The 23,535-nt window shown below is 41.5% G+C and overlaps 1 protein-coding gene across 5 annotated transcripts in view; it reads right to left on the bottom strand.

Annotated features, from left to right (window-relative positions):
* The window catches only part of LOC139760096 (long-chain-fatty-acid--CoA ligase ACSBG2-like), a 103,420-nt gene that overhangs the window by 6,806 nt on the left and 73,079 nt on the right, over nucleotides 1-23,535 (bottom strand). For all 5 annotated transcript variants that reach the window (XM_071682925.1, XM_071682920.1, XM_071682922.1 and 2 more), the window contains 4 exons: nucleotides 21,731-22,005; nucleotides 20,020-20,225; nucleotides 2,727-2,919; nucleotides 661-799 (listed from right to left, as the gene is read on the bottom strand). In XM_071682925.1, the coding sequence (XP_071539026.1) occupies nucleotides 661-799; nucleotides 2,727-2,919; nucleotides 20,020-20,225; nucleotides 21,731-22,005 (813 nt within the window). The remainder of the gene's footprint in view (nucleotides 1-660; nucleotides 800-2,726; nucleotides 2,920-20,019; nucleotides 20,226-21,730; nucleotides 22,006-23,535) is intronic.

Raw genomic sequence — 23,535 nt, 5'->3', positions numbered from 1 at the left:
AACTACAAACAGTTGTTCATGCTCTGAATACACAAACACACAAAATACATGTCAGTAAATATGCAATATATCTATCTTAAAACACAGTTAAATATCATCGACTTTGGACTTTTTACCAAACCTGATCAACATCAAACAATTTACCAGAAGTAAATGATCAAAAAATAAACCTCAAGGAAAACTATACTGACTCTGGTGTACAATTTTATTTGTCCTCTTAAATGTGCTATCAGTTAAACAAGTTTACCCTACAATGGCTCATTATCATCAAACAAGAATCAGGTTAATCTTAAGAAGCTACAGTTCAAGAAATACTGGTAACTTGAATACTGTTTTACAATTCTTTCACAATTTATTGCCAATTCCTGTCTCATCAAGATGAACACAGGCTGTATTTGCTCCTACCCACTCTCTTGCTCTCAATGTGCAATGCATCATTCCTTAAACTGGCGAGCATCCATTTAAAATCTTATATCTTACAGTAGAAGCACTTTCAGATATGCAAATAAAAAACCCATTAGAGATGATACCATTTTTCAAGTCTATAAATCCAAGGGAACATAAGTGCACCAAAACTTCAACATAGAAACAAACTATGCGTGATTAGATTAACTATGAAATTAGTATGCTTTAATTTCCCAAGTGTAATACTCTACTTACTTTTCAGCAGCCTTCTTCAAGAGAGTGGGTACTGATACTGGTGTGTGTGCTGAAGGACCATGATCACCAATTTTCAATTTAACAGATCCAGAAGGTTCCCATGTCTTAATGCAATCAGAAGGTATAATCTGATCTGGCCCTGAAACATCATTCTCATTAACATTATGCAATGCACAAATATAAACATTTGGATTTTTTTACTAGTAAAAACATAAAATACAAATATAACCTTTCATTTAATACAAAAAGAATAATTAGATTGAAGTGATGCATGGGGTAGGGGTTGATGTGCTGTCCAAAGATGAACCAAGGAATGTGGGGCAGACCATTAAGTTGTGTGTAGGACAACACTGTAGATGGTGGACAATGATTTTTGTACATGGCAAGGCAAATGAAGAGCAAGGATGCCATTTGGTTTACTAAATGGCGTCCTAGCTACGTCTCTTCGTTGTATATCAAATAACATATTTCTTTCTTGCATCTCACTTGATGATGTGATTATTACACAAGTGCCCTTGGGGACTTATAGTTTCATTTCCCCGTGGACTCATAGGAATATACTTGATCACGCGCTCAACTGTGACCCTTTACAACATTATATATATAATGTGACCAAACCACTTCAACCCCCCCCCCCTCTGCTCTATCAACCACACTCTTTTTATTACCACACATCTCTCTTAATCTTTCATTACTTTAGTTACTAAATCAAACCACCTCACAACACATATTTTCCTCAAACATCTCATTTCCAACACATCCACCCTCCTCCACACAACTCTATCTACAGCCCACGCCTCGCAACCACATAACACTGCTGGAACCACCATTCCTTCAAACATACCTATTCCTGCTTTCCGATATAATGTTCTCGCCTTCCACACATTTTTCAACGCTCCCAGAACCTTCGCCCCCTTCCCCCACCCTGTGACTCACTTCTGCTTCCAAGGTTCCATCCGCTGCCAAATCCACTCGCTGATATCTAAAACACTTCACTTCCTCCAGTTTTTTGGGAACTTAACACTGTTAAGTTCCCAAGTGCACTTTCGTGTAACTATCGCATCATCGGGGGATACAAGAATGAGATAAAAGACATAAAAGTCAGATGATAAGCAAGGAAAAGACACCAATGGTAAACAAGCGTTAGCGGATGGTTTCATTTTCCTCGCGGGCTATATGCATATACTAGAACACGCGCACCACTGACCTGAAATAATATATATATATATATATATATATATATATATATATATATATATATATATATATATATATTATTTCAGGTCAGTGGTGCGCGTGTTCTAGTATATGCATATATACGCCATTTCCCACATCAGCGAGGTAGCGTTAAGAACAAAGGACTGAGCCTTAAAGGAAATATCCTGACTTGGCTCCCTTATCTGTTCCTGCTTTTGGAAAATTAAAAACAGAAGAGGAGGATTTCCATCCCCCTGCTCCCTCCCCTTTTAGTGGTCTTCTACGACACGAAGGGAATACACGGGAAGTATTCTTTCTCCCCTATCCCCAGGGATAATATATATATACAAGCCATATATACAAGCCTCAGTAAAAATCCTCATTTGGCCTGCGTTTCTGTTCCTTCTTTTGGACATGGAAAAGGAGAGGGAAGGATTTCCAATTTGCTTTTCCCACCCTACTAAAAGGTAGGGCTAGCATGTAGTGTTCACCGTAAAAAAAATCTCCGAGTTAAGAAGAATGAGCTGTGTGTGTTAAGTGTTGCCAAGTGTTATGCATGACACGAAGAGATTGTGTTTGTGGATATGATACCAGTAGTCCACATGTGGGTGAGGCAGGAAGAAAAGACAGGTACCTGCAGTCAGACGAGTGCAACTTGACAACCACTATAGTGCTGGCTCACTTAGTAGCTGTCACTAGTCCTCCCGATACCCATGTGCGTAATACTGGAAATGTACCTCCCTGGATGTTGGCAGCATACCAACTACTTCCGACCATGGGAAACCATCACAAATATTGACAAGGGTTTCTCTTTCAACGTAAAACCTAACAAAACATTACCCATCACTGTCTCCTTACAAGATACCCACCATTGAGGTACTCTATTTGCTTGAGGGGTGATTTGAACATCTCTGGACTAGTGGTAGCTTGATGCTGTATGTGTGGTGGCTCGGGGGTTGCCGAGTGGGCAGAGGTGGTCTCGGGGGTGTCTGGTCGAGTCTCCGAAAGAGAGGATGATGACGGCACAGAAGATTCCAAACTCTCCTTCTCAATCTCTCCTTTCTAAAGAAAAAATGAGAAAATGTTAACACTAGTAAGTGATGAGGACATAACCGTCCTACTTTTTCAAACATTCTGAAATAAAGAAAACAGTACAAGGTAAATAAAAAAGGTTTTAGCTACAAAACAGTAGTCTTCACGCATACATCTGAACTTCAAAGTTAAAACTGCCAGCTACATGTGACACAGTACAAAAAGTACAAAATAGAACTTAATGATTCTTGATTCACAATGAACGAGGAACTAATTTACATGGTTTTGAAAAGTGTTAATTTTCAACAGTTCTGAAGCAATGTTAGTTATGCTTACAGCAACAGTACAACTAACAAAACTTTAAACAAATCAGCACTTACAAATAACATCGTGCACACTATGGGCATGTAAACATGTAATAAACAAATATGCAATGTTTCTCCTTGGGGCCTCCTGAATATACATTAAGTAGTCTTCAAAATACCATAAATACGCGTTTTTCATACAAGCTCGCCCCTTTCTCGTAAGTAGGATAGCGTTAAGAACAAATGACAGAGCCGTAGAAGGATAAATCCTCACTTGGCTTCTTGCTATGTTCTTCCTTTTGGGAAAAAAATACACGATGGGAGGATTTCCAGGCATCCACTTCTTTTAGTCGCTTTCTACGACAAGTAGGGAATGCGTGAGCATTATTCTTTCTTCCCTCTCCCTAGGGATATATATATATATATATATATATATATATATATATATATATATATATATATATATATATATATATATGCACACAATAAACCCCCCGGACTTTCTGAAGCTGTAAAGCTGCGCTACGTTTAGTAAAAGGAAAAGAATGTACTCAAAGTGTATTTTCTAATACACGACTCCCATCCGTCAATTGACGATGATAACCCTCGCTACGATGACTTCTCACTTGCGGTAAACCTCAAAACAGCCGAGTCTAGCTGTACAACACTCTCCAATGCTAAGACATCTGAGCATCAAGTGTGGCTAAATGACGTTCGTCTTGTGTAGTGGACACGATTGCCATAAACTCGTCCGCGACATTCATTCATGTGTATGCGGACAGCCCTCAGCTGACGCCAATAGAACGACAAAGCATTTGGCCTTTTGTGGGCTAACTTGAGCATGCATGACACGAGCAGATCTACACGTTGTGTGTGTGTGTATATATATATATATATATATATATATATTTCGTGTGGCGTCCACTGAAGGCTTTCCGCATACACATGAATGAAGGTCGCAGACAAGTTTATGGCAACCAGGTACGGTATGAAATTTGCATATGATGGCTTGTAAAGGTCAGGCTATACGTCACGCCGTCATGCATAAGAAGTCATAACCCAAAAAAAAACCAAAGCAGGGCTTAAAAGCCGCTGTCCTGGGTAAAACGCCTCCCCTAACAGTTACATCCATAAGAACCTTTCGTATTCCTATCATTTGCAGTCTGCAAGTCAAGTGTCTGAATACCAACTTCAGTGCCAACCGTAACTTAATATTCCTGCGCAACCTTACACCAGGGGCTGAAAGCAGAGCGACCTTAGCCATCCGCTTGATCCCATGAGCACAATGCTACCACCACCATCCTTCAGCAAGACGTGCGGTTTAAAGCATCTGTCACCTTAAGAACATTAAGAAATGTATCCCTAAACTTGTATCTGTGGTTTCATAACACCCACTTTACAATCTCATACCAAAGTAACTGTAATTAGTAATAACACTTCATTAGACGATAAACAAAATCGTCTGACAAGTGTATGTTCATATTTACCCATCTATGCAACGCAGAGGAGTTCTACAATCATGGAGCCCATCTCTTAATACAAATTCGTAGTTGCATATTTGTTTTCTATGGAGAGAGAATTTTACACTCGTGCTGCCCCATTTATTAAACATCATACACCGTATATCTATCTATTTAAGCTGCATTTATGATTCCTTCAGTTACTGCATTCCATCTGTCCACCACACGTACTATAATAGTACTTCAACTTAATCATTTTCGCTCAATTTCTTGATACGTCCTCCGATTGTTATATCCATAAATCTCTTGAACAGTTCATTGTCTACGGCATCAATATTCTAAAAACAATGATACGTATTCCAGATATGCACTAAGTAATGGAACTGTGATAAACATCCACAGATTCTAGCGTTCACAAGAGTGGCAAAACCTTCCTACTTAAACGAAGATGCACCACACCATCGGTATAGTTTACCACCTCCATGGGACCCTCCACCAGTCACCTCCGCAGTCACAACATTACGAGACAAAGTCTAGCCTCCAGCAGGAAGACATCAGAAGACAGAGTCTGAGAGCCATGGCCACTGAGACGCCTGCTGGAGCTGTGGACGGATCAGTAGACCAGACAGATGAGGGCAGGTCGGGAGCGGCCTTCCACAAACAAGGTCTTGCCATGCTTTTATAGTCAACTTGTCATAAAGGAAAGAGATCAGGTCTGAAATCTTACCTGGAATGTAGTATGTGGAACATTGAATGTTGTTAACGAAAGTGTTTGTACCCGATTAATGTGTTTGTCATCTTGTATTCTTATTTCTTGTATTATATGTAGCTTTAACCTGGTGTTTGCTTTAATCCCATACGTTATCCAGTGCGCATAGTAAAAACAATTAACGGACCTTCCAGAAAGACGCGTAAGAAGAATTGGCGACACTGCCAGGATAGGAATCGTAACGTAATATATATATATATATATATATATATATATATATATATATATATATATATATATATATATATATATTTTTTTTTTTTTTTTTATACTTTGTCGCTGTCTCCCGCGTTTGCGAGGTAGCGCAAGGAAACAGACGAAAGAAATGGCCCAACCCCCCCCATACACATGTACATACACACGTCCACACACGCAAATATACATACCTACACAGCTTTCCATGGTTTACCCCAGACGCTTCACATGCCTTGATTCAATCCACTGACAGCACGTCAACCCCTGTATACCACATCGCTCCAATTCACTCTATTCCTTGCCCTCCTTTCACCCTCCTGCATGTTCAGGCCCCGATCACACAAAATCCTTTTCACTCCATCTTTCCACCTCCAATTTGGTCTCCCTCTTCTCCTCGTTCCCTCCACCTCCGACACATATATCCTCTTGGTCAATCTTTCCTCACTCATTCTCTCCATGTGCCCAAACCATTTCAAAACACCCTCTTCTGCTCTCTCAACCACGCTCTTTTTATTTCCACACATCTCTCTTACCCTTACGTTACTTACTCGATCAAACCACCTCACACCACACATTGTCCTCAAACATCTCATTTCCAGCACATCCATCCTCCTGCGCACAACTCTATCCATAGCCCACGCCTCGCAACCATACAACATTGTTGGAACCACTATTCCTTCAAACATACCCATTTTTGCTTTCCGAGATAATGTTCTCGACTTCCACACATTTTTCTAGGCTCCCAAAATTTTCGCCCCCTCCCCCACCCTATGATCCACTTCCGCTTCCATGGTTCCATCCGCTGACAGATCCACTCCCAGATATCTAAAACACTTCACTTCCTCCAGCCTCTCACCATTCAAACTCACCTCCCAATTGACTTGACCCTCAACCCTACTGTACCTCATAACCTTGCTCTTATTGACATTTACTCTTAACTTTCTTCTTCCACACACTTTACCAAACTCCGTCACCAGCTTCTGCAGTTTCTCACATGAATCCGCCACCAGCGCTGTATCATCAGCGAACAACAACTGACTCACTTCCCAAGCTCTCTCATCCCCAACAGACTTCATACTTGCCCCTCTTTCCAAAACTCTTGCATTTACCTCCCTAACAACCCCATCCATAAACAAATTAAACAACCATGGAGACATCACACACCCCTGCCGCAAACCTACATTCACTGAGAACCAATCACTTTCCTCTCTTCCTACACGTACACATGCCTTACATCCTCGATAAAAACTTTTCACTGCTTCTAACAACTTTCCTCCCACACCATATATTCTTAATACCTTCCACAGAGCATCTCTATCAACTCTATCATATGCCTTCTCCAGATCCATAAATGCTACATACAAATCCATTTGCTTTTCTAAGTATTTCTCACATACATTCTTCAAAGCAAACACCTGATCCACACATCCTCTACCACTTCTGAAACCACACTGCTCTTCCCCAATCTGATGCTCTGTACATGCCTTCACCCTCTCAATCAATACCCTCCCATATAATTTACCAGGAATACTCAACAAACTTATACCTCTGTAATTTGAGCACTCACTCTTATCCCCTTTGCCTTTGTACAATGGCACTATGCAAGCATTCCGCCAATCCTCAGGCACCTCACCATGAGTCATACATACATTAAATAACCTTACCAACCAGTCAACAATACAGTCACCCCCTTTTTTAATAAATTCCACTGCAATACCATCCAAACCTGCTGCCTTGCCGGCTTTCATCTTCCGCAAAGCTTTTACTACCTCTTCTCTGTTTACCAAATCATTTTCCCTAACCCTCTCACTTTGCACACCACCTCGACCCAAACACCCTATATCTGCCACTCTGTCATCAGACACATTCAACAAACCTTCAAAATACTCATTCCATCTCCTTCTCACATCACCACTACTTGTTATCAATTACCCTACGACCAACTTTTGTGTTTACATCGAGTTCAGGTGTTAACCAGGACCTTTATAAAGGTTCCTGCAATCCAAGGATGCGCTACTTCCAGCAGTAGAGATATACAATTCCTTAGGAGTAAGATCTTTGACGAGACTGTACTCCCAATGATGCACTCTCGCCAAAAGAGACTTTTTATTCGTCGTGTAACCTCGGGCAGGCGGACTGGTAAACACACACACACACATATATGTATCACACAAACCTCCAACAGCCAGGATCGAACCCCGGACCCCTGTGCCACAGACGGGAATGCTACAGCTAGACAGGCGGTAGCATTCCCGCCTGTGGCACAGGGGTCCCGGGTTCGATCCTGGCTGTTGGAGGTTTGTATGTTCTATGAAGGTGCGCGTTCATATGCACTTTATTCGTATACACACACACACACACACATATATATATATATATATATATATATATATATATATATATATATATATATATATATATATACACTGGTAACCACGATATTTACACCGTTCCAATAAACACTCATAAGTCTTAAGACTGGGGATCGTGGATAATTAGCAAGACACATTTCCCAAAAAGTAACCTTGAACACAACCACAGGAAACACTAACACGGCCAGATATTCTTTCATGTTTTACACCAGAAATAATCATACTGCCATTACCATACCATTCATTTCATGTGGATTTAACATGTGCTTTTTCTGTTAATCCACATTTGTCCTAAAGGGGAAAATCACACCGTAGACAACACACATGCTAGTTCCGCATCGTGATCATGCATCATTGTACATTACGTATCCTACACGAACGAACAAACCGGCATAACTTACATGATCCTGGCCAGGAACTTCGCATATCCACACCAAAATCACTGCATGGTAAAGCCTCATCATAACTAAATTAGGAGTCCCTCCTTCCCAGCCTCCTCGTTTTGGTCTAACCTTCAATGAATGCTGCAAGCGCGGTGGTGATGTTGGTGGGCGTCAAGACAGGCTGAAGGTTAACAGCAACGACCCACCACACACTATTTAAACAAAGTCCTTTGTTCAGAGTCCCCAGCCTTGTTAAAATATATATGTATATATATATGTCATTTAGGAAAGATTTCCATTACATGTAAAAGCACCAACAAACGTCTACAATCTGAATCACAAAAAAAAGCTCCAAGAGCTAATTCAAACAGAATCACAGACGTGCAAGGTCGAACACAGCTTTCTGCCCGCTTCCCTCCACTCTAAAATAGCTGCCAACATCACCTGTCTAGTAAATCAGGAAAACATTCAACACAGAAAAGGTGCACAGCCAACCCTTACGTGCCTGATGCTCTGACGGAAGAACTGCACAAACAAAACATTTTCACAATGTACCATATTTGCCGAAGAATTTTAAGCTTTCGACCCATACAGGTCCTCATCAGAGTAAGTCAGAACAAACCTGTTTTATTTCGGACCATCAAAAACACTTTAGTACCTATCTAAACAAATATGTTTGGATGGAGGATAAAGTAGATTAAAACAAATTTTTCTTAAACATCCCATCATCTTTCCCGCCTTGGCAATGTATCGCCAGGAAATGAATAAGTCTCACTGGCATGCGTCCTTTCAAGCAGTCATGTGGAATAAGCATTAGCATTTACTGATCTGCAAACCCTTCCCCCTACTATAGATTCCGATTTCATCTTCCAGTCTGCAGAACAAAGACCAGTTATGAAAACCTCGAGCTTTGGTTTAAAAGAAAAATGAATATCGCTGACAACAATCTGGTTAAACCTATGAAAAATCAATCAGACTGACGGAAGCTTGCTTCATTCTGCCTGAAGAGAACCACTACATCCACAGATCCCATACCCCAACAAACAAATCGGAGAACTGTTTTGAACGACTGATAACTGCTTAATGATACTGGAGAGGGGTAGGTTTTCTTTTCGGCTACTTTAATAATCTTCGTTAACAATCAGTCATCAACTTTTCAAACACCTTATCAGGTACGACTGGTGGCAACGAAGAGAAGTAATGTGAACAAAAAATAACTAAAAAAAAAAAAAGCGATAGAAACACATCCGGGTTTTACTTTTTATATTAATCTCTAAAAAAAAAGTATAATCCACACCATCTGCACTTAAGACAATACAACTTAACGATGCTTCCTTCTAAACACCGACGTGGTTGGAGTAACACTATTTCATAGGGCAAATTTGCTCGTTATACTTGTCCAAAGATCTGTAGTTAAGAGGCACCTTGAAAACATACACACCGCAAAACCCCACTGGTGGGTCCTTCACAAACCTTTTTTACATGCGATAAACAGGTTATCTTTTGATTTCCATGTTACGCGCGACACCAATCAACATTTTAATTACCTGCACCTATATACATATCAAAAATTTTGATAATTCAACCAATCAAAGGTACATAGGGCACAGACAACGAAGGATGGTTGGCCGAGTACGAAGCCTCGGCCTGCTTCTCTTACTACCTGACCTCTTCCTGTTACAATACTCACACTGTTAACCACTTTAGAATCCTCATACATCATTTCAGGTACAGGACTAAGCGTATTACACTCACTCAACAACTCAGCCGAGAGGTAACAAGACAAATTTGTTCCTACTTTCTGTGAACGTCTCCAAACCATGTTTGCTGACCGGTACGCACACATCCCGACTAGAACTGCTTATTAAGACTTCACAACAGTGGACGAATGTTAACTTAATTAGAGGTAACAACTTCCTATTTGCTACTACTACCATACTTACATACAGAGATATTCAACTTTCCCAACTCTGTATTAGCGAACTGGTTCTTCAAAAACCCAAAGTAATTAAGCAGCACTTTACAGATCCCACGCTTAAGTTTTCTCTCGACAGCCGCAGCCTAAGCAGGATATTGTCCTTTCTTTTAGCTGCTGGTATGTTCCAACATGACAGGATGATATGAATAAGCGCACAAATTCACACAACCCAGGTGGAGGCCACCACGAGACTGGCGGATGATTGCTGCACACCTTACCCCAACCTGGCAGGCACGCGTACCCCAGCCACCACGCACACAAGGCCCGACTTGGCCCCTCCCCCATCCCACCACAGTAACCAGCTCCTCCATTCCCAGACCTCACCCCGCCTATATTGTGACGTCACAACGTATGACGTCGATATTGGTACGACAGGTAGGTAACCCACATCTGCCATGAAACGATTATGGAAGACGTCAACTACGCAAATTACCAACAGAAGCTACGGGTGATATGATTTTCCTAAATCCCTACCAGAACATTCGCAGCACATTGCTTGTATCATTAATACACACGTATGTTGTGTTTCAAAGTATGTAATAAAAATAAAGTGTCCTCACAGCTTAGCTGGCAGCCAGGACTAAGTCACCTTTAGATGCTGTCAACATTCGAGACAAACTCTGCATCCGTGCCAAAAATGACTAACACCGAGGTCATTCCTGCAGCCACACGCCAACCTCTCCTTGCCGTTATCGTCCAAACACCGATAGCCTATGGCATCTAGCCATGCCTATTTCCTCCTCCGTTACACTTCTAGAATTTCATATAATTTACATTAAACCTGGCTGCAGCACTCAACACTAACACCCAGTATATTCTGCAGTTCCCAGTCCGGCCAACATGCGTAAACTCTAAAATCAGGATTCTGTAAAGTCTAGTCCATATTAGTTTCCTTGCACGGTCTAGTACAAAAAGTATATCATTTCCTTTAAGAAATTTAACTTAATATAGGTATCCCTTGAAATGCTTGTCCTTAAATATTGTAAGAGACCAATCTAATTCAGGCTACAAGACAAAGTATAAAGACTACCAAAACAGCACTAACTGGCTATTATCCAATAACCATCGTCCTATTGCTTTGACATCTACCATTTCCAAAGTTTTTGAATTCCTCCCCAACTCCCATATCCTTCAACACCTCGATAATCACAGTCATCTCTCTTATCACCAGTATGGCTTCCGTAAGGCCACCTCGCAAAGCCATGCATGGTTTACACAAAAACCCCTGATTAACTGAGCACGTACGAACGAATCACCTCAAAAATCGCCTCCTTCTCCCTAAGAAACTAAGCTAGGCTACATTAACTAAAGTTTGAACTAGCTTATAAAACGCGAGGAGGGGAGAATCTTCAGGTGATCCACACGATAGTGCGTTCACCGGGTATGATAGCCTAGTCATCATACTCCAAGTCAGGTATGGCTGTGCCCCAAAGGGTCTAAGCTGCCTCTAAACGATGTTAACAGGACACAGGAAGTCCTCATGCATGTCTGACCTAGTTACCAAGAGGTAACAAGGCAATACTGTTCATTTTTTTGTTGTTCATCTGTTACCATTACTCCAAACATGAGGGTGCCATACATTTTGAATTGTATATTTCCAGGACGAATTCTGCAAGGCAACTCAGCGAGGAACCTTAAACTCCACCTCACTAGCATCCTCGGGCCATCCTGGACCGTGCAGCGCAGAGTTGCCACGCAGCACCAAAAACAAAACAACCTTGCTACCACAGTACCCACGACAGTGCAGTGTTGCCACCACCGCACCCAAGACTGTGCAACGTTGCCACTACCGTGCCCAAGACTGTGCAGAGTTGCCGCAACCACCACACCAATGACAGTGGATCCAGCCTTGCTGAACCTTATCCAAAAGTCCACCGTTACAACACCACACCCATAGCGGTGGTGCAAGTGCCACACAACAATAGAGTGCAGAGTTGCCACGCTACATCAAAGTCCAGCCTGCCCAGCCTGCCACACTACACGCAGGAGCCCATTGTTGCCACAACACAACCATACGAGCCCTACTTTACCATACCACCTCTGAGTCCAGCGTGCCACATCACACCCAAGAAAGTCCAACTTTGCCAGACATATAGAGACCAAAGTTGCCAAACCAAATACATGACTGAAGTCCTGCACTGCTAGACCACACCATACAAAGGACACGTAGATCATTATGCGTCACTTGGCAGGTGTATCAATACTTAGGAAAATTAAGGACAAAAAAATCTATATAACTGCAGCTTGGTAAACAACCTCGTCCGCCATTCAAATTATGTGATCATATTAACAGGTTATAGCTATATCTATGACAGCACCAAAGAAGCTGTATCTTCACAACTGCTAACATCACTATATTCTCTATGAACTGTCTGTGTCAAGAAACCCTCTTACATATAGAAAAAAAAAAAAGCTGCTTGAACTATGAAACCTTAAACTATCCCGACGGTTGTGGGAACGGTTTACAACCGCGTACAATTCCTGAACACGAAAATGCAACCGTTAAGTTACCTGTGCATGTCTGGCCTTTGAACTGGCAACAATCATACCCACGGTTTGTCTCGTCGTGTTCAAGGGGAAGTGCTAACCATAACTCGCCGGGGTTCCTTTACTAAGGTGTATTACGAATATACAGAGGAGGAGAAGGACGACGACGATCCAGCCGTACCGCTTGCCTTCCCCGTAAAAACGCAGGTCACATACGGTCCCCCGTCTATCCCAGACTCCGGTAGACCCTACAGGGTCGACCAGCTTCCACACCCAGTGGCTGACAAGAGTACGAATGACGCTGGCAGCCTAGACGCTTAAAATCAAACGCAATGCTATTAAAAAAAATCAATGATTGATTGGAATAAGAAAAACGTCAAGATTTGCCCCCGTCGCTCAAATATTTTTCCAGGAAGGAAACGAGTTGTAGGGAGGGGAGATAGCAATCTTAAGGTAATCAAAAAATCAGGTGTGTGTGTGTGTGTGTGTGTGTGTGTGTGTGTGTGTGTGTGTGTGTGTGTAGTCTGCTCAGTTACACAGCAAATGAAAAGTCACCCTTGGAGAGGTTGTATTGTCGTAAGATGACAAAAGAATGTAGGCTTGGCAAAGATTTCGCTTCAAAGGAGTCAACGTGTCCCCTGCTTCTACGTGAAACGCAGCCTTGGGCCGCAAGAGCCCCCCAAAAGTGGGTCCTAATATATATATATATATATATATATATATATATATATATATATATATATATATATATATATATATATATATATATCTTCTTTTCTTTCAAACTATTTGCCATTTCCCGCGTTAGCGAGGTAGCGTTAAGAACAGAGGACTGGGCCTTTGAGGGAAAAACCTCACCTGGCCCCCTTCTCTGTTCCTTCTTTTGGAAAATTAAAAAAAAAAAAAAAAAGAGAGGGGAGGACTTCCAGCCCCACGCTCCCTCCCCTTTCAGTCGCCTTGTACGACACGCAGGGAATACGTGGGAAGCATTCTTTCTCCCCTACCCCCAGGGATAATATATATATATATATATATATATTACTATAATAGGCGCTGCCGAACTCCGCCCGCCTGTAGTTACACCGCGACTGAAGAGTCGCTTTCGCAAGGCTGTCTGTTGACAGGGAGTAGTCTCGCTCAAGAACTCTATCCAAAGAAATCTATTTCCCTGCTACTGGAAGTAGCGCAGTCTTGCAGAGAGTGGAATAAACTGGAGAAAGAAAGATGGTTTGAAAAAAAAATTGACTAGGGCCAGAACATGCATAAGGATAAAAAGCGTTCACGCTCACGATATATAGTAACTGGAACGATGTGGGTCGACGTGCTGTCAAAGGACTCAACCACGGAATGTGCAAGGGAAATCATAAAAATGTCTGCGAGAAAGCATATATTACTCTTTTACCAACTGCACAAGATGTAAAATACAAATCAGGATTACATCAACACACGAGGCGGAGTCACACGAGCGTAATATAAGTCACTCCAGTTTCTATACCAAAAGGTAACTATATACATATACACAGGGTACGACGAGTAGATGAACACTGCACTAGGCTGTCCGTGGTCTTTTCAGCCTGCGACTTGTTTGGAGCAGCCGAACAAAAAACAAGCAATCCCCATCATACAAGTCCGCCACTGAGGCGTGTAATGTAGGTCAGGGCAATCTAATTCTTAAAGAGTACATACATCTTTCTCTGCTTTGATAACGCCAAATAATAAAAAAAAAAGGCCTTTAGATTCAGTAAAATATAAAGTATTATCGTTTGCAGTACAAGCAGGAAGTGTTTTTGGCGACTTTCCGCAAGGTCTACATGTTTTTAGAATGTGCCTAAGGCTCAGGGAAAAAAAAGAAAAAGAACCCACACACAGGGACGACCGACTGGCTTCATCTGTGTCAGATCTTCACAGTAAACTGTCATACCTGCCCAGGGCTGTTAAAAAAAAAAAAAAACAGGAGTTATCAATGAACCCTGGGAGGAATGTCCGACCGCAAACCCAAACATCTTCAAACCTGGTAACCTATACATACCCATCTTGCTTTACCCATACCTTGTGCCTGTTCGTAATCCCAAGAACTCAAGATCCGTATCAATGGCACATGCGGTCACCAGCTCTTATTATCTGTAGTCACCTGATACATCTCATGGATCGTCTCTACAGTCACAGGTTTGCCTACATGACCATTACACACAGGCTCGCCAATCTCCATTGCACAACGTTACCAACATCTGCTATGAAGGCCTACTACAGCGACCTGCTCTTCCCTTTTACTTTCACTTCTCCCTATGCAGAGCGAGGGACTCAGACTGACAATTTCCAACTTCCTAGCACTCGACCGCTGTGGAACGAGATGCGGCTACCAGTGCATGACCAGCATACTTAAGGCGTCGTCCGGGGAAAGCAGGAGGCGGCGAGGGGCCCACTATAGGGAGAGAAGCAAACGTTTCTGGACTGCAATTTTTATCTCAGGCTGAATCGAAACATACAGTTTACCGTTTTAAGTAATTTTCGAATATACAGTTCTTCCATATATATATATATATATATATATATATATATATATATATATATATATATATATATATATATACTCTAAACGTATATAAGTTGCGCCATCCAATCGATGTGATCAAGCTCCATGAACGCAAAAGTTCGACAATGTCCACGATAAAAATAAAACCACTTCAGTTGCTACTCCATTATTGTTGCTTAAATGTTCACATTTACAAATGAATTCGATTGAAAACTTCCCGGAACTGGTCTATAATCATTCATGACCAATATTTCGGGAAATACTGAAGGTAGTGGGGATCAGGTGACCAAACGCCTTGTGTTCTCATTTGTAGTCTGGGGTATTTAGATCCCGAAAGTTGTACCAGGTCGGTGACCGGACCAAAAGTTCATGAACTCTCGTTTTTAGCAAATTAAGAATGGCCGTAGAGTATTCAATCTGTGGGTGCGGTGACGGCACCAACAATACGAAGGGAAGCCCTTAAAAAAATAGGACTGGTAGGTAAAAATACTATATCAAGATGGCAGTCCATCGGTGCAATTACACAGTGGTTGGCACCAGGTTTATTTGGTTTAAACATATCAAATATCCCAATAAGCTACTCATGCGAAATGCTCAAACGGGGTTATGAGAGGGGTACCTTTCTTAAATGTTATCACTTAACTGAAAGCTGATTTGGAGTTTTGGGAGCAGAGGTAATGAAGGATGATTATATCCCATGGGAAACAAACACGTACCAGGAAGTTGGAAATTCTCTCCATCCGTATCATTACTTTCCAAAAGAAAGAACCATGGAACCAATTATATTTTCCACTAAGCTACAGTCTTCTACTCCTGACACTACACCTTGCTATGGCTGGGAATGGCGAACAAGTGTGCTTATGGATGCACTTTGTTCGTATATATATATATATATATATATATATATATATATATATATATATATATATATATATATATATATATAAACTTTTATGGATTGCAGCTTCCAGGCAGCATTCCACTTAAGTGGTGAGTAATTACAGACGCAGTAAATTCACAGGGAAAAGGCCCTTGACGAGAGACTACTTTCCGTCCAGTGACGATGATACAATCTTGCCAGAGGTGACCTGTGTGCGGTGTAAACACCTGCAGAACACCAATCATAAAATACCCATAATCACAAACTGGCAGTCCACACTCAACATCTACCCAAGACGACCGCCGCAGCTCCACGAAACGATTTTATGCAGAAAAAAAAAAAAAAACATGAATCTAGCGCCAACCGATACGGGAAGTAGCAACCCGTCCCCCAAGAGCAGCTGTCACCCTTGGTACTGGCAAATGTGCGCTCACCTGACGTCACCCGTACCTTTTGATGGTTATGCCTCAGATGTTGTTGCTTAAACCCTACCCAACCTTCCAATGGTACATAATGAAGTGGTGGTTTAAAAATATACCAAAATGTAACACAGAAGTCCAGGCCAGTAGGATGTAAGAGTATATCTGGTAACAAACACAGTAGGATATAACCCCAAGGTAGCTATTCAGTAATTTCAAACTAATATTCCCGTCTACCGATAAAGTAATCCTGACGAAGTAACTTACAATAGCAAGTCGGCGAAAAAAAAAAAAAAAAGGTTAAGGTCAACAGACCACCTTTCGACTAGTGGGGTTGCCAAATGTCTTATCCCTTATATATTCCACACCAGTTCAGGCACTATAGTATGTATAAATCCTAAGCATACCACCAAAACTTTTCCTACTATAAACTATATCCAAATTCTACACGCGCACACACACACACACACACACTACAACTATATTAAGATATATGAAGTAACAGAACACACCGTGAAAAGTATGAAGGTTAAACTTTATTTCACAGAAACATCACGATTTCTTTTCAAATCGGATTCACTTTCGGTTTTTCAAATGCCTTTCTCGACTGGAATGACATCCTACGTCATTCCAACCGAGAAGGGCTTGAGAAAAACAAACTGTATTCGATCTGAAAACAAATCGTCTTCGCGAAGCGTACTTTTAACTTTCAAGAGTGGACGCATTAACTTTAAACTTTATCATTTATATTCTTCGCGCAACAACTTCCGAAGTTTCAGCACCTAAGCAGCAAGACCACACCTTTATGAACCAATCCATGATACAAGTTTACGGATGTTGAATACAACCGGATGATACTACCGGTCACTAACGACGCAGACTTCCGTCGAAATGTTCCTCAAAGTCTACACTCTTTCCCGATGTTTATATCTGTCCACTTACTATTACTCAGTTCATATGCATTATACTGGAAATAGCATACAGTATGCAACAAACAGCAGAAACAGACACGAGAAAATAAGCTTTGTCTATTTCAACCATTCCTTTTTGCTTGAAGCAAAACTGGCAACTTGAGCTCTTGAACTTCTACATACATCCCAACATCAGTCAATAATAGACATCAAGCGTTTCCGCCTTCATTTTAAAAAACCCTTCACGTCTATCACAACATCCATTCACATGGTGAAATTTCCAAAGTACAGAAGGGGCTATCTTACCTTAAGCCTATTCACCCCCATCATTCCCTTGCGACGCTGGATATCCGTGGTGCGTGTGTTCGACAACAGTTCCTCAGTGCACAACAGTTCAACGTCTGTAACGTTAAAACCCCACGGGCGTACTAACGTGGTGGCGTGGCGTGCACTCCCACCTTCAGCGACGCCGGGACAGTGTTAGCTCCTCCCCCCGACCTCCGTTCGGCTCCTCCCCCTTCCTCTCATCAAATTTCCTGAGCTACACTTTACACAAATATCCTGTGAACAGAGCACCACAATGCACAAAACTCACTACCGTGATGGACCGATCCAAACTTTGCTGCCGACAACACCTAGTCACTATCAAAATCCTCGACCCCCATTCCCCTCCATCATCTCGGATACTAAAACCACCTCCAAGAACCCCCCGAAAGCGTCCTTAGCCGCCGCTTCTCCGTTAAACACCGGAACGCGCCGCCCAACCTTGATAGTCCACCGGAAGTGGTGATCCCATCCTATGACGAATGTAGGGTTTGTCATCGAGGGTAAAAACCTAAAATCTTAAGCCTAACGAAGTCCTTGGAAAACGTTAATGCAACACCCTTCCGTCATCGAAATCGTTACGTCAAAGCAAATTCTTCCATGAAGACAATACAATTAACCATATTAACCATATATCCGTTCCAGTTATCCATTCTGATAATAATGTTACAACATCCAACACTGGTACAGAACCTACTTCAGTACAACATACTTCCGTATCTAGTGTTATCCATCCATTATTTGCTGCAACATATTCACACAAGCAATTATCAAAACCCTCATTACACTCGTCCATCTTTCAACATCTATGTATCCACTTGACATTGCTTGCACTCTCCATAAAAGCTCATTCATCGAACACTAATGCACCACGTTTTACTCTACTAACCATATTTCAGCAACAAATCGGCGCTGCATTGACTCATTCATCTATAACATACCACATCCCTATGTATAACAAAACATCACAGCCAGCCATCAATCACTGGTGCACCACCAAACAATACTGCTGCAACATCCCTTGTTACTAAGGGCCACTGCCCCACCACGTCACCATCCATCACAAGCAAGCCTCATCCCGCTGTGCTAAAGAGGTTAAACAACTGTATTCCTTTACAAAAGCCTAAGTAAGGAATAGGAATAATCAATAAAAATGCAATCATCGTGATACAGTAAAGCCTAACCTAAAGAACTACGAGTAATAGAAAACAATATTTCCTGTCACCAAAGGACCTCGACTTCAGAATTATTTCATATCTTGAACATATTAACAAAAAGTTAACAATTACGGAGTACCTTTTCCATCCTGGGTTTCAACAATATAGATGCGATTCTGAGAATGTCTCCTATCAACTGGTGTATAGTTATTGTGCAACCACTGCAATAGTGACTCAGGTATCAAAATTCGACGTTAACACCACTCGATTTTAATACTCTATAATATTCAAAGTATGAATACTTTTAGACAAAATTTTCCCCTAAAGTTCATGTTTTTTTTCCTAGCCATACACAATGTAAATATTACTTATGACAAAAATAAACCACAAAGATCTGACCTCATCACCGCTTTCCCCAGGGGAAGCAACGGTCTTCAATAATGGTGTGGGCTAGATTTGAATCTCCAAATTCCAGTAACCCAAATCTCTGAAAGTTCCCTTGAAAGAAAAATGTTGAAAGTCATCCCTCCCAACACACACACACATTGGAAACAAAATATGGCACAAGTAATACGAGAGCCGTGTTACTGGAATAGGCTAGAAGCCTTAAATTTGTCCACCACGGAGGAGCGGATCGAGAGTTAACCCGATCATAATCTGAATTTTGAACTTGACTGGTGAGGGTGACAGTGAACAGTTCTTCGGAAGACGTACGGACTGTACAACCAAAGGACATGAAATTACGCAAAAACACGCAAAAAAAAAAAGAAAAAGTAAAGTACTTTTACGATATGAATGCTGGATGAATGAATGGAATGAGGTTGTGGTAAATGGGGACCGCACGTTGAAATTTAAGAGGCTATTCAAAAGATGGGACTCCGCGAGAGTCGAACTCCCTCCCGCTATAGAACAAACGGGTATATACATAAAATGAAAATGGTTAAGACAAAAACTCACCTCCTCCATAATGACCTGATCGATGTGGGTTATCTTTTGCCCATCCTCCTGGTCGATGTGGGTTGTTTTCTGGGCGTCTTGCTGATGGTCATCTGGGGTGCCGAGGGACTTGTTACCAGACGACCTCTCTGAGCTGTTCCGTGGGATGGCGCCTGTACTCGCCACTACCTCCTCTACGGGCGTCACTTCCCCACCCATCGCCTTGGCTGATGGTTCCACACGTAAATGAAAACATATATATTACTTCATTCTATGTTTACATGTCTTAGCACATTAAGTTACCATATACAGATTTTGTAGAGTATACCATGAACGTTCATGTTTTGTACTTTCAAACCGTTTCACCTTTTGTATTGACAGGAACCTAACAAGAAATAAAATCTATTGCTAGCAAAACTACTCGTACAGTGCCAAAATGAACACATTTGAGCTCCCTACCAACCATAAAACAAGCGATTCAGTACAATCATTTAACATCCCCTTCATGACTTGAAAAGTCACTCTGCTTGAACGTATAACTAACCTAAAAATGCACGATTTGATGCTTATCAATTACATAATCTCGTCGATATCATATCTTACCCCAAAACTTTCCTGTTAACGTATCAAGTCTAATGGTACAACCCTTGTGTATGATTTCTGCTTTTAAGACAGTTTAACAAAGTTTCATAAAATATTACACCTAATATGCCCATGTTGCCGAGCAGATTTATTTTCAGTTTTTAAGATAACCCTGCACGTAAGAATATGCTATCCAAACTTGGTGAATTAGTTTCCAAAAACGGAATTTCAAGCAGTTTCCAAGACTCATCCTATTCCCAGTGGAGCTGATCACTTAAATAAACAAATCACAGCTCAGTTTAACTCTTGAATTCTGCGATCTAACAGCTTGAGTACTTTATTCAAGCACTCAAAGAGTTAATATGTCGTACTTGAGGAGTTAATGAAGTAATGTTGACAAAAACATGTCACAGAGGCTGAGGTTTCTGTACTGATTTGTCCGTAGAGAAACCGTATTAAAGTAATACATATAAATTATAAGCACACACGTCAGGTAAAATCAACGAACTGCGTACAACTTCCAGATTCACAAATTAACTGGGATACGTAGCGTTTACATAGGTTTTTATTAATCTACTCTGGTTATGAACACGTTCAAAAAGAGGACAGGCTTGACCAAAAAAAGTCCGTCAGCCTTCAAGACTGGTTTTCCTTGTACAGTACTTATATGCGGATGCATGTCAACAGTTATCCCAGTTGTCCGCGAGTTGTATAATATTTGGTTTAGCTTGGATACTATATCAGTTAAGGACTTGTGCGGAATGATCCTTTACATCAAACAACGTTATCAAGTACCTAATGCTTCCATGATAACACGATAACGTAATCTGCGCTCGTCAGTATTACCTACTTAATTACCAGACATCAAACTAAAAAATCTTTCAAGAGTAAGCTTCAGCTTTCTCTGACGTTTTTGTTACTCTAATCCACTTGATATTGCGTCAGCGTTTGCATCCGTTTCCAAGGACCATACGCAGAGTAATGATAACTAATCTATCAATATCAAACACCGTACAGGGAGGAAAAATGTATACAAACGTTAAAAGTTTAGCATCCAGCCAAATGGAGACAGATGGTAACCAAATTCTGCATAATAAAGTGGAGAGAGAAAGAGAGAGAGAGGGGGGAGGGGGGACCTGTCTAACCTCACCTGGCTGAGCCTCGTCGTTGTCATAGTGGACATTAAGGGAGATCCTGTGACCAGCAATGATGGATCCCACTGGGCCAGACTCCTCCTGCCCTCGAGGATCAGGTGCCATCCTTCTAGAAGACGAAGTCTCTTGTCTTGGTACTCTGCTGCTGGTGCTGCTGCTACTGCTGCTCTTAGTGGTGCTGTTGCCGCTGCCGCTGGTGTTGAACTGGCTCGTGCTAGTACCCAAGCGTGGCGCACTGCTGTAGTGAACGAAATCGTCGGTGGCTACGAAGCTGGTAGGAAACAAAACAAAAAAACGGCACGTTAATAAACGTCTCTACCTCCTACCGCCGGACTGCCAATGTTATAACATATATTCAGTACCACAACTTAGTCCTATCTGACATGCTAACTGCTCACATCATAGGAGGCGACTGACATACCAAACAAACAGTCATGTCAGTGTTGACTAACAATTAAGTTAGGCAACGTGTTAGGAATCAGTTTCAAGGACATTTCATCCTTACATTCAATATGTTCTTAAACATCGGTACGAACACTTGCTCACGACTAAAGGACCCCTGAGCACGGTAATACCATCCTTGGATACAAGTGTCTATCCTTAAACCAGCTCCATTATGTTTAGGTTCACGACTTCAAATCTGCAACACCACAGAAACGGTGCCACTGGTTCAGTAAACGTTTACCCGTGCCCGAAACAACCTTGCAGGAAAGGACGGTCACAATACTAATCATGAAGCCTAGACCCATGACGTAGTAGGAAGGAGGGAGTGAACGTGGTGTGAATATAGGAAGTAGAGGTTAGCAAGATACCACTAGGTTCTGCAGAGGACACTAAAAATCATAGGTGCTTCGTAAGGAGTACGAGACTAAAAAGGGGTGTCTCGTAAGATGGGGGGGGGGGGGGGGCTCATGATTGTCAACGAAAAAAAAAAAGGGGGGGTGAAGGAGAGAGGAAGAGGAGAAAGAAACCTGGAGAGCCATACGCAAGAAGTAACAAGGAAGGTTCCGTCCCTGCTCAAGGCTGTGTGTGCCACGTGACCCAGATCCTGGCGAAGGTACGCGTTGTTTAAAACCTGGTGCTGGTGGTGTGTGTGTGTGTGTTTACTAACGGTAAGCTCTTAAAAGTCACTCTACATCACAGACTCTGTAGCGTTGAATAACATCTGAGTTTCATAATCGTCATGCGCAAAAACGAAAAATACAATGCAATACACCGAAAACGAAAGTACAAAGACGCCTTTGGTGGGGCTGCATCATTCGGAACAGTCTCATCAAAGAACATCGCATTCCTCTGGAGTCAATTTCCCCTCTGTTGGAGGCAGCGCAGCCTCAGAAGTGCCGGGTAACACGAAGACTTTCTTAAAGAATCCAGGGGCAATTATATATATATATATATATATATATATATATATATATATATATATATATATATATATATATATATATAAACCTGAAGTCTCCAACGTTTTGCTAAGGTAGGTTAGGTTAAGGAACAATCTTTATGTCAACCTTGTCAACAAAATTGCTTAGGGGTTCGAATCAAGGTGATAGCTATGTCTAATCAAATATAGTTGTATCAACCTCAAGACCCCTTTTATGGGGGTCCTGCAGTTCCGAGGAGAGATGACCCTATTGATCAGGAAGTGCCTTAGCGAACCTCTACTCCTTTCCATTAACTATGATAACACTGACAACATAAGCCAAGTGTATTAACACACTTAATAACCGTCCCCTACAATACAGTCTTAAACTTCGCTCCACCATCTGAAATTACACCCCCCAAGCATGCAAATTACACT

The sequence above is a fragment of the Panulirus ornatus genome, chromosome 35 (assembly GCF_036320965.1).
Source record: "Panulirus ornatus isolate Po-2019 chromosome 35, ASM3632096v1, whole genome shotgun sequence".
Taxonomy (NCBI): Eukaryota; Metazoa; Arthropoda; class Malacostraca; order Decapoda; family Palinuridae; genus Panulirus; species Panulirus ornatus.
This window is presented reverse-complemented; position numbering and strand designations above follow the sequence as displayed.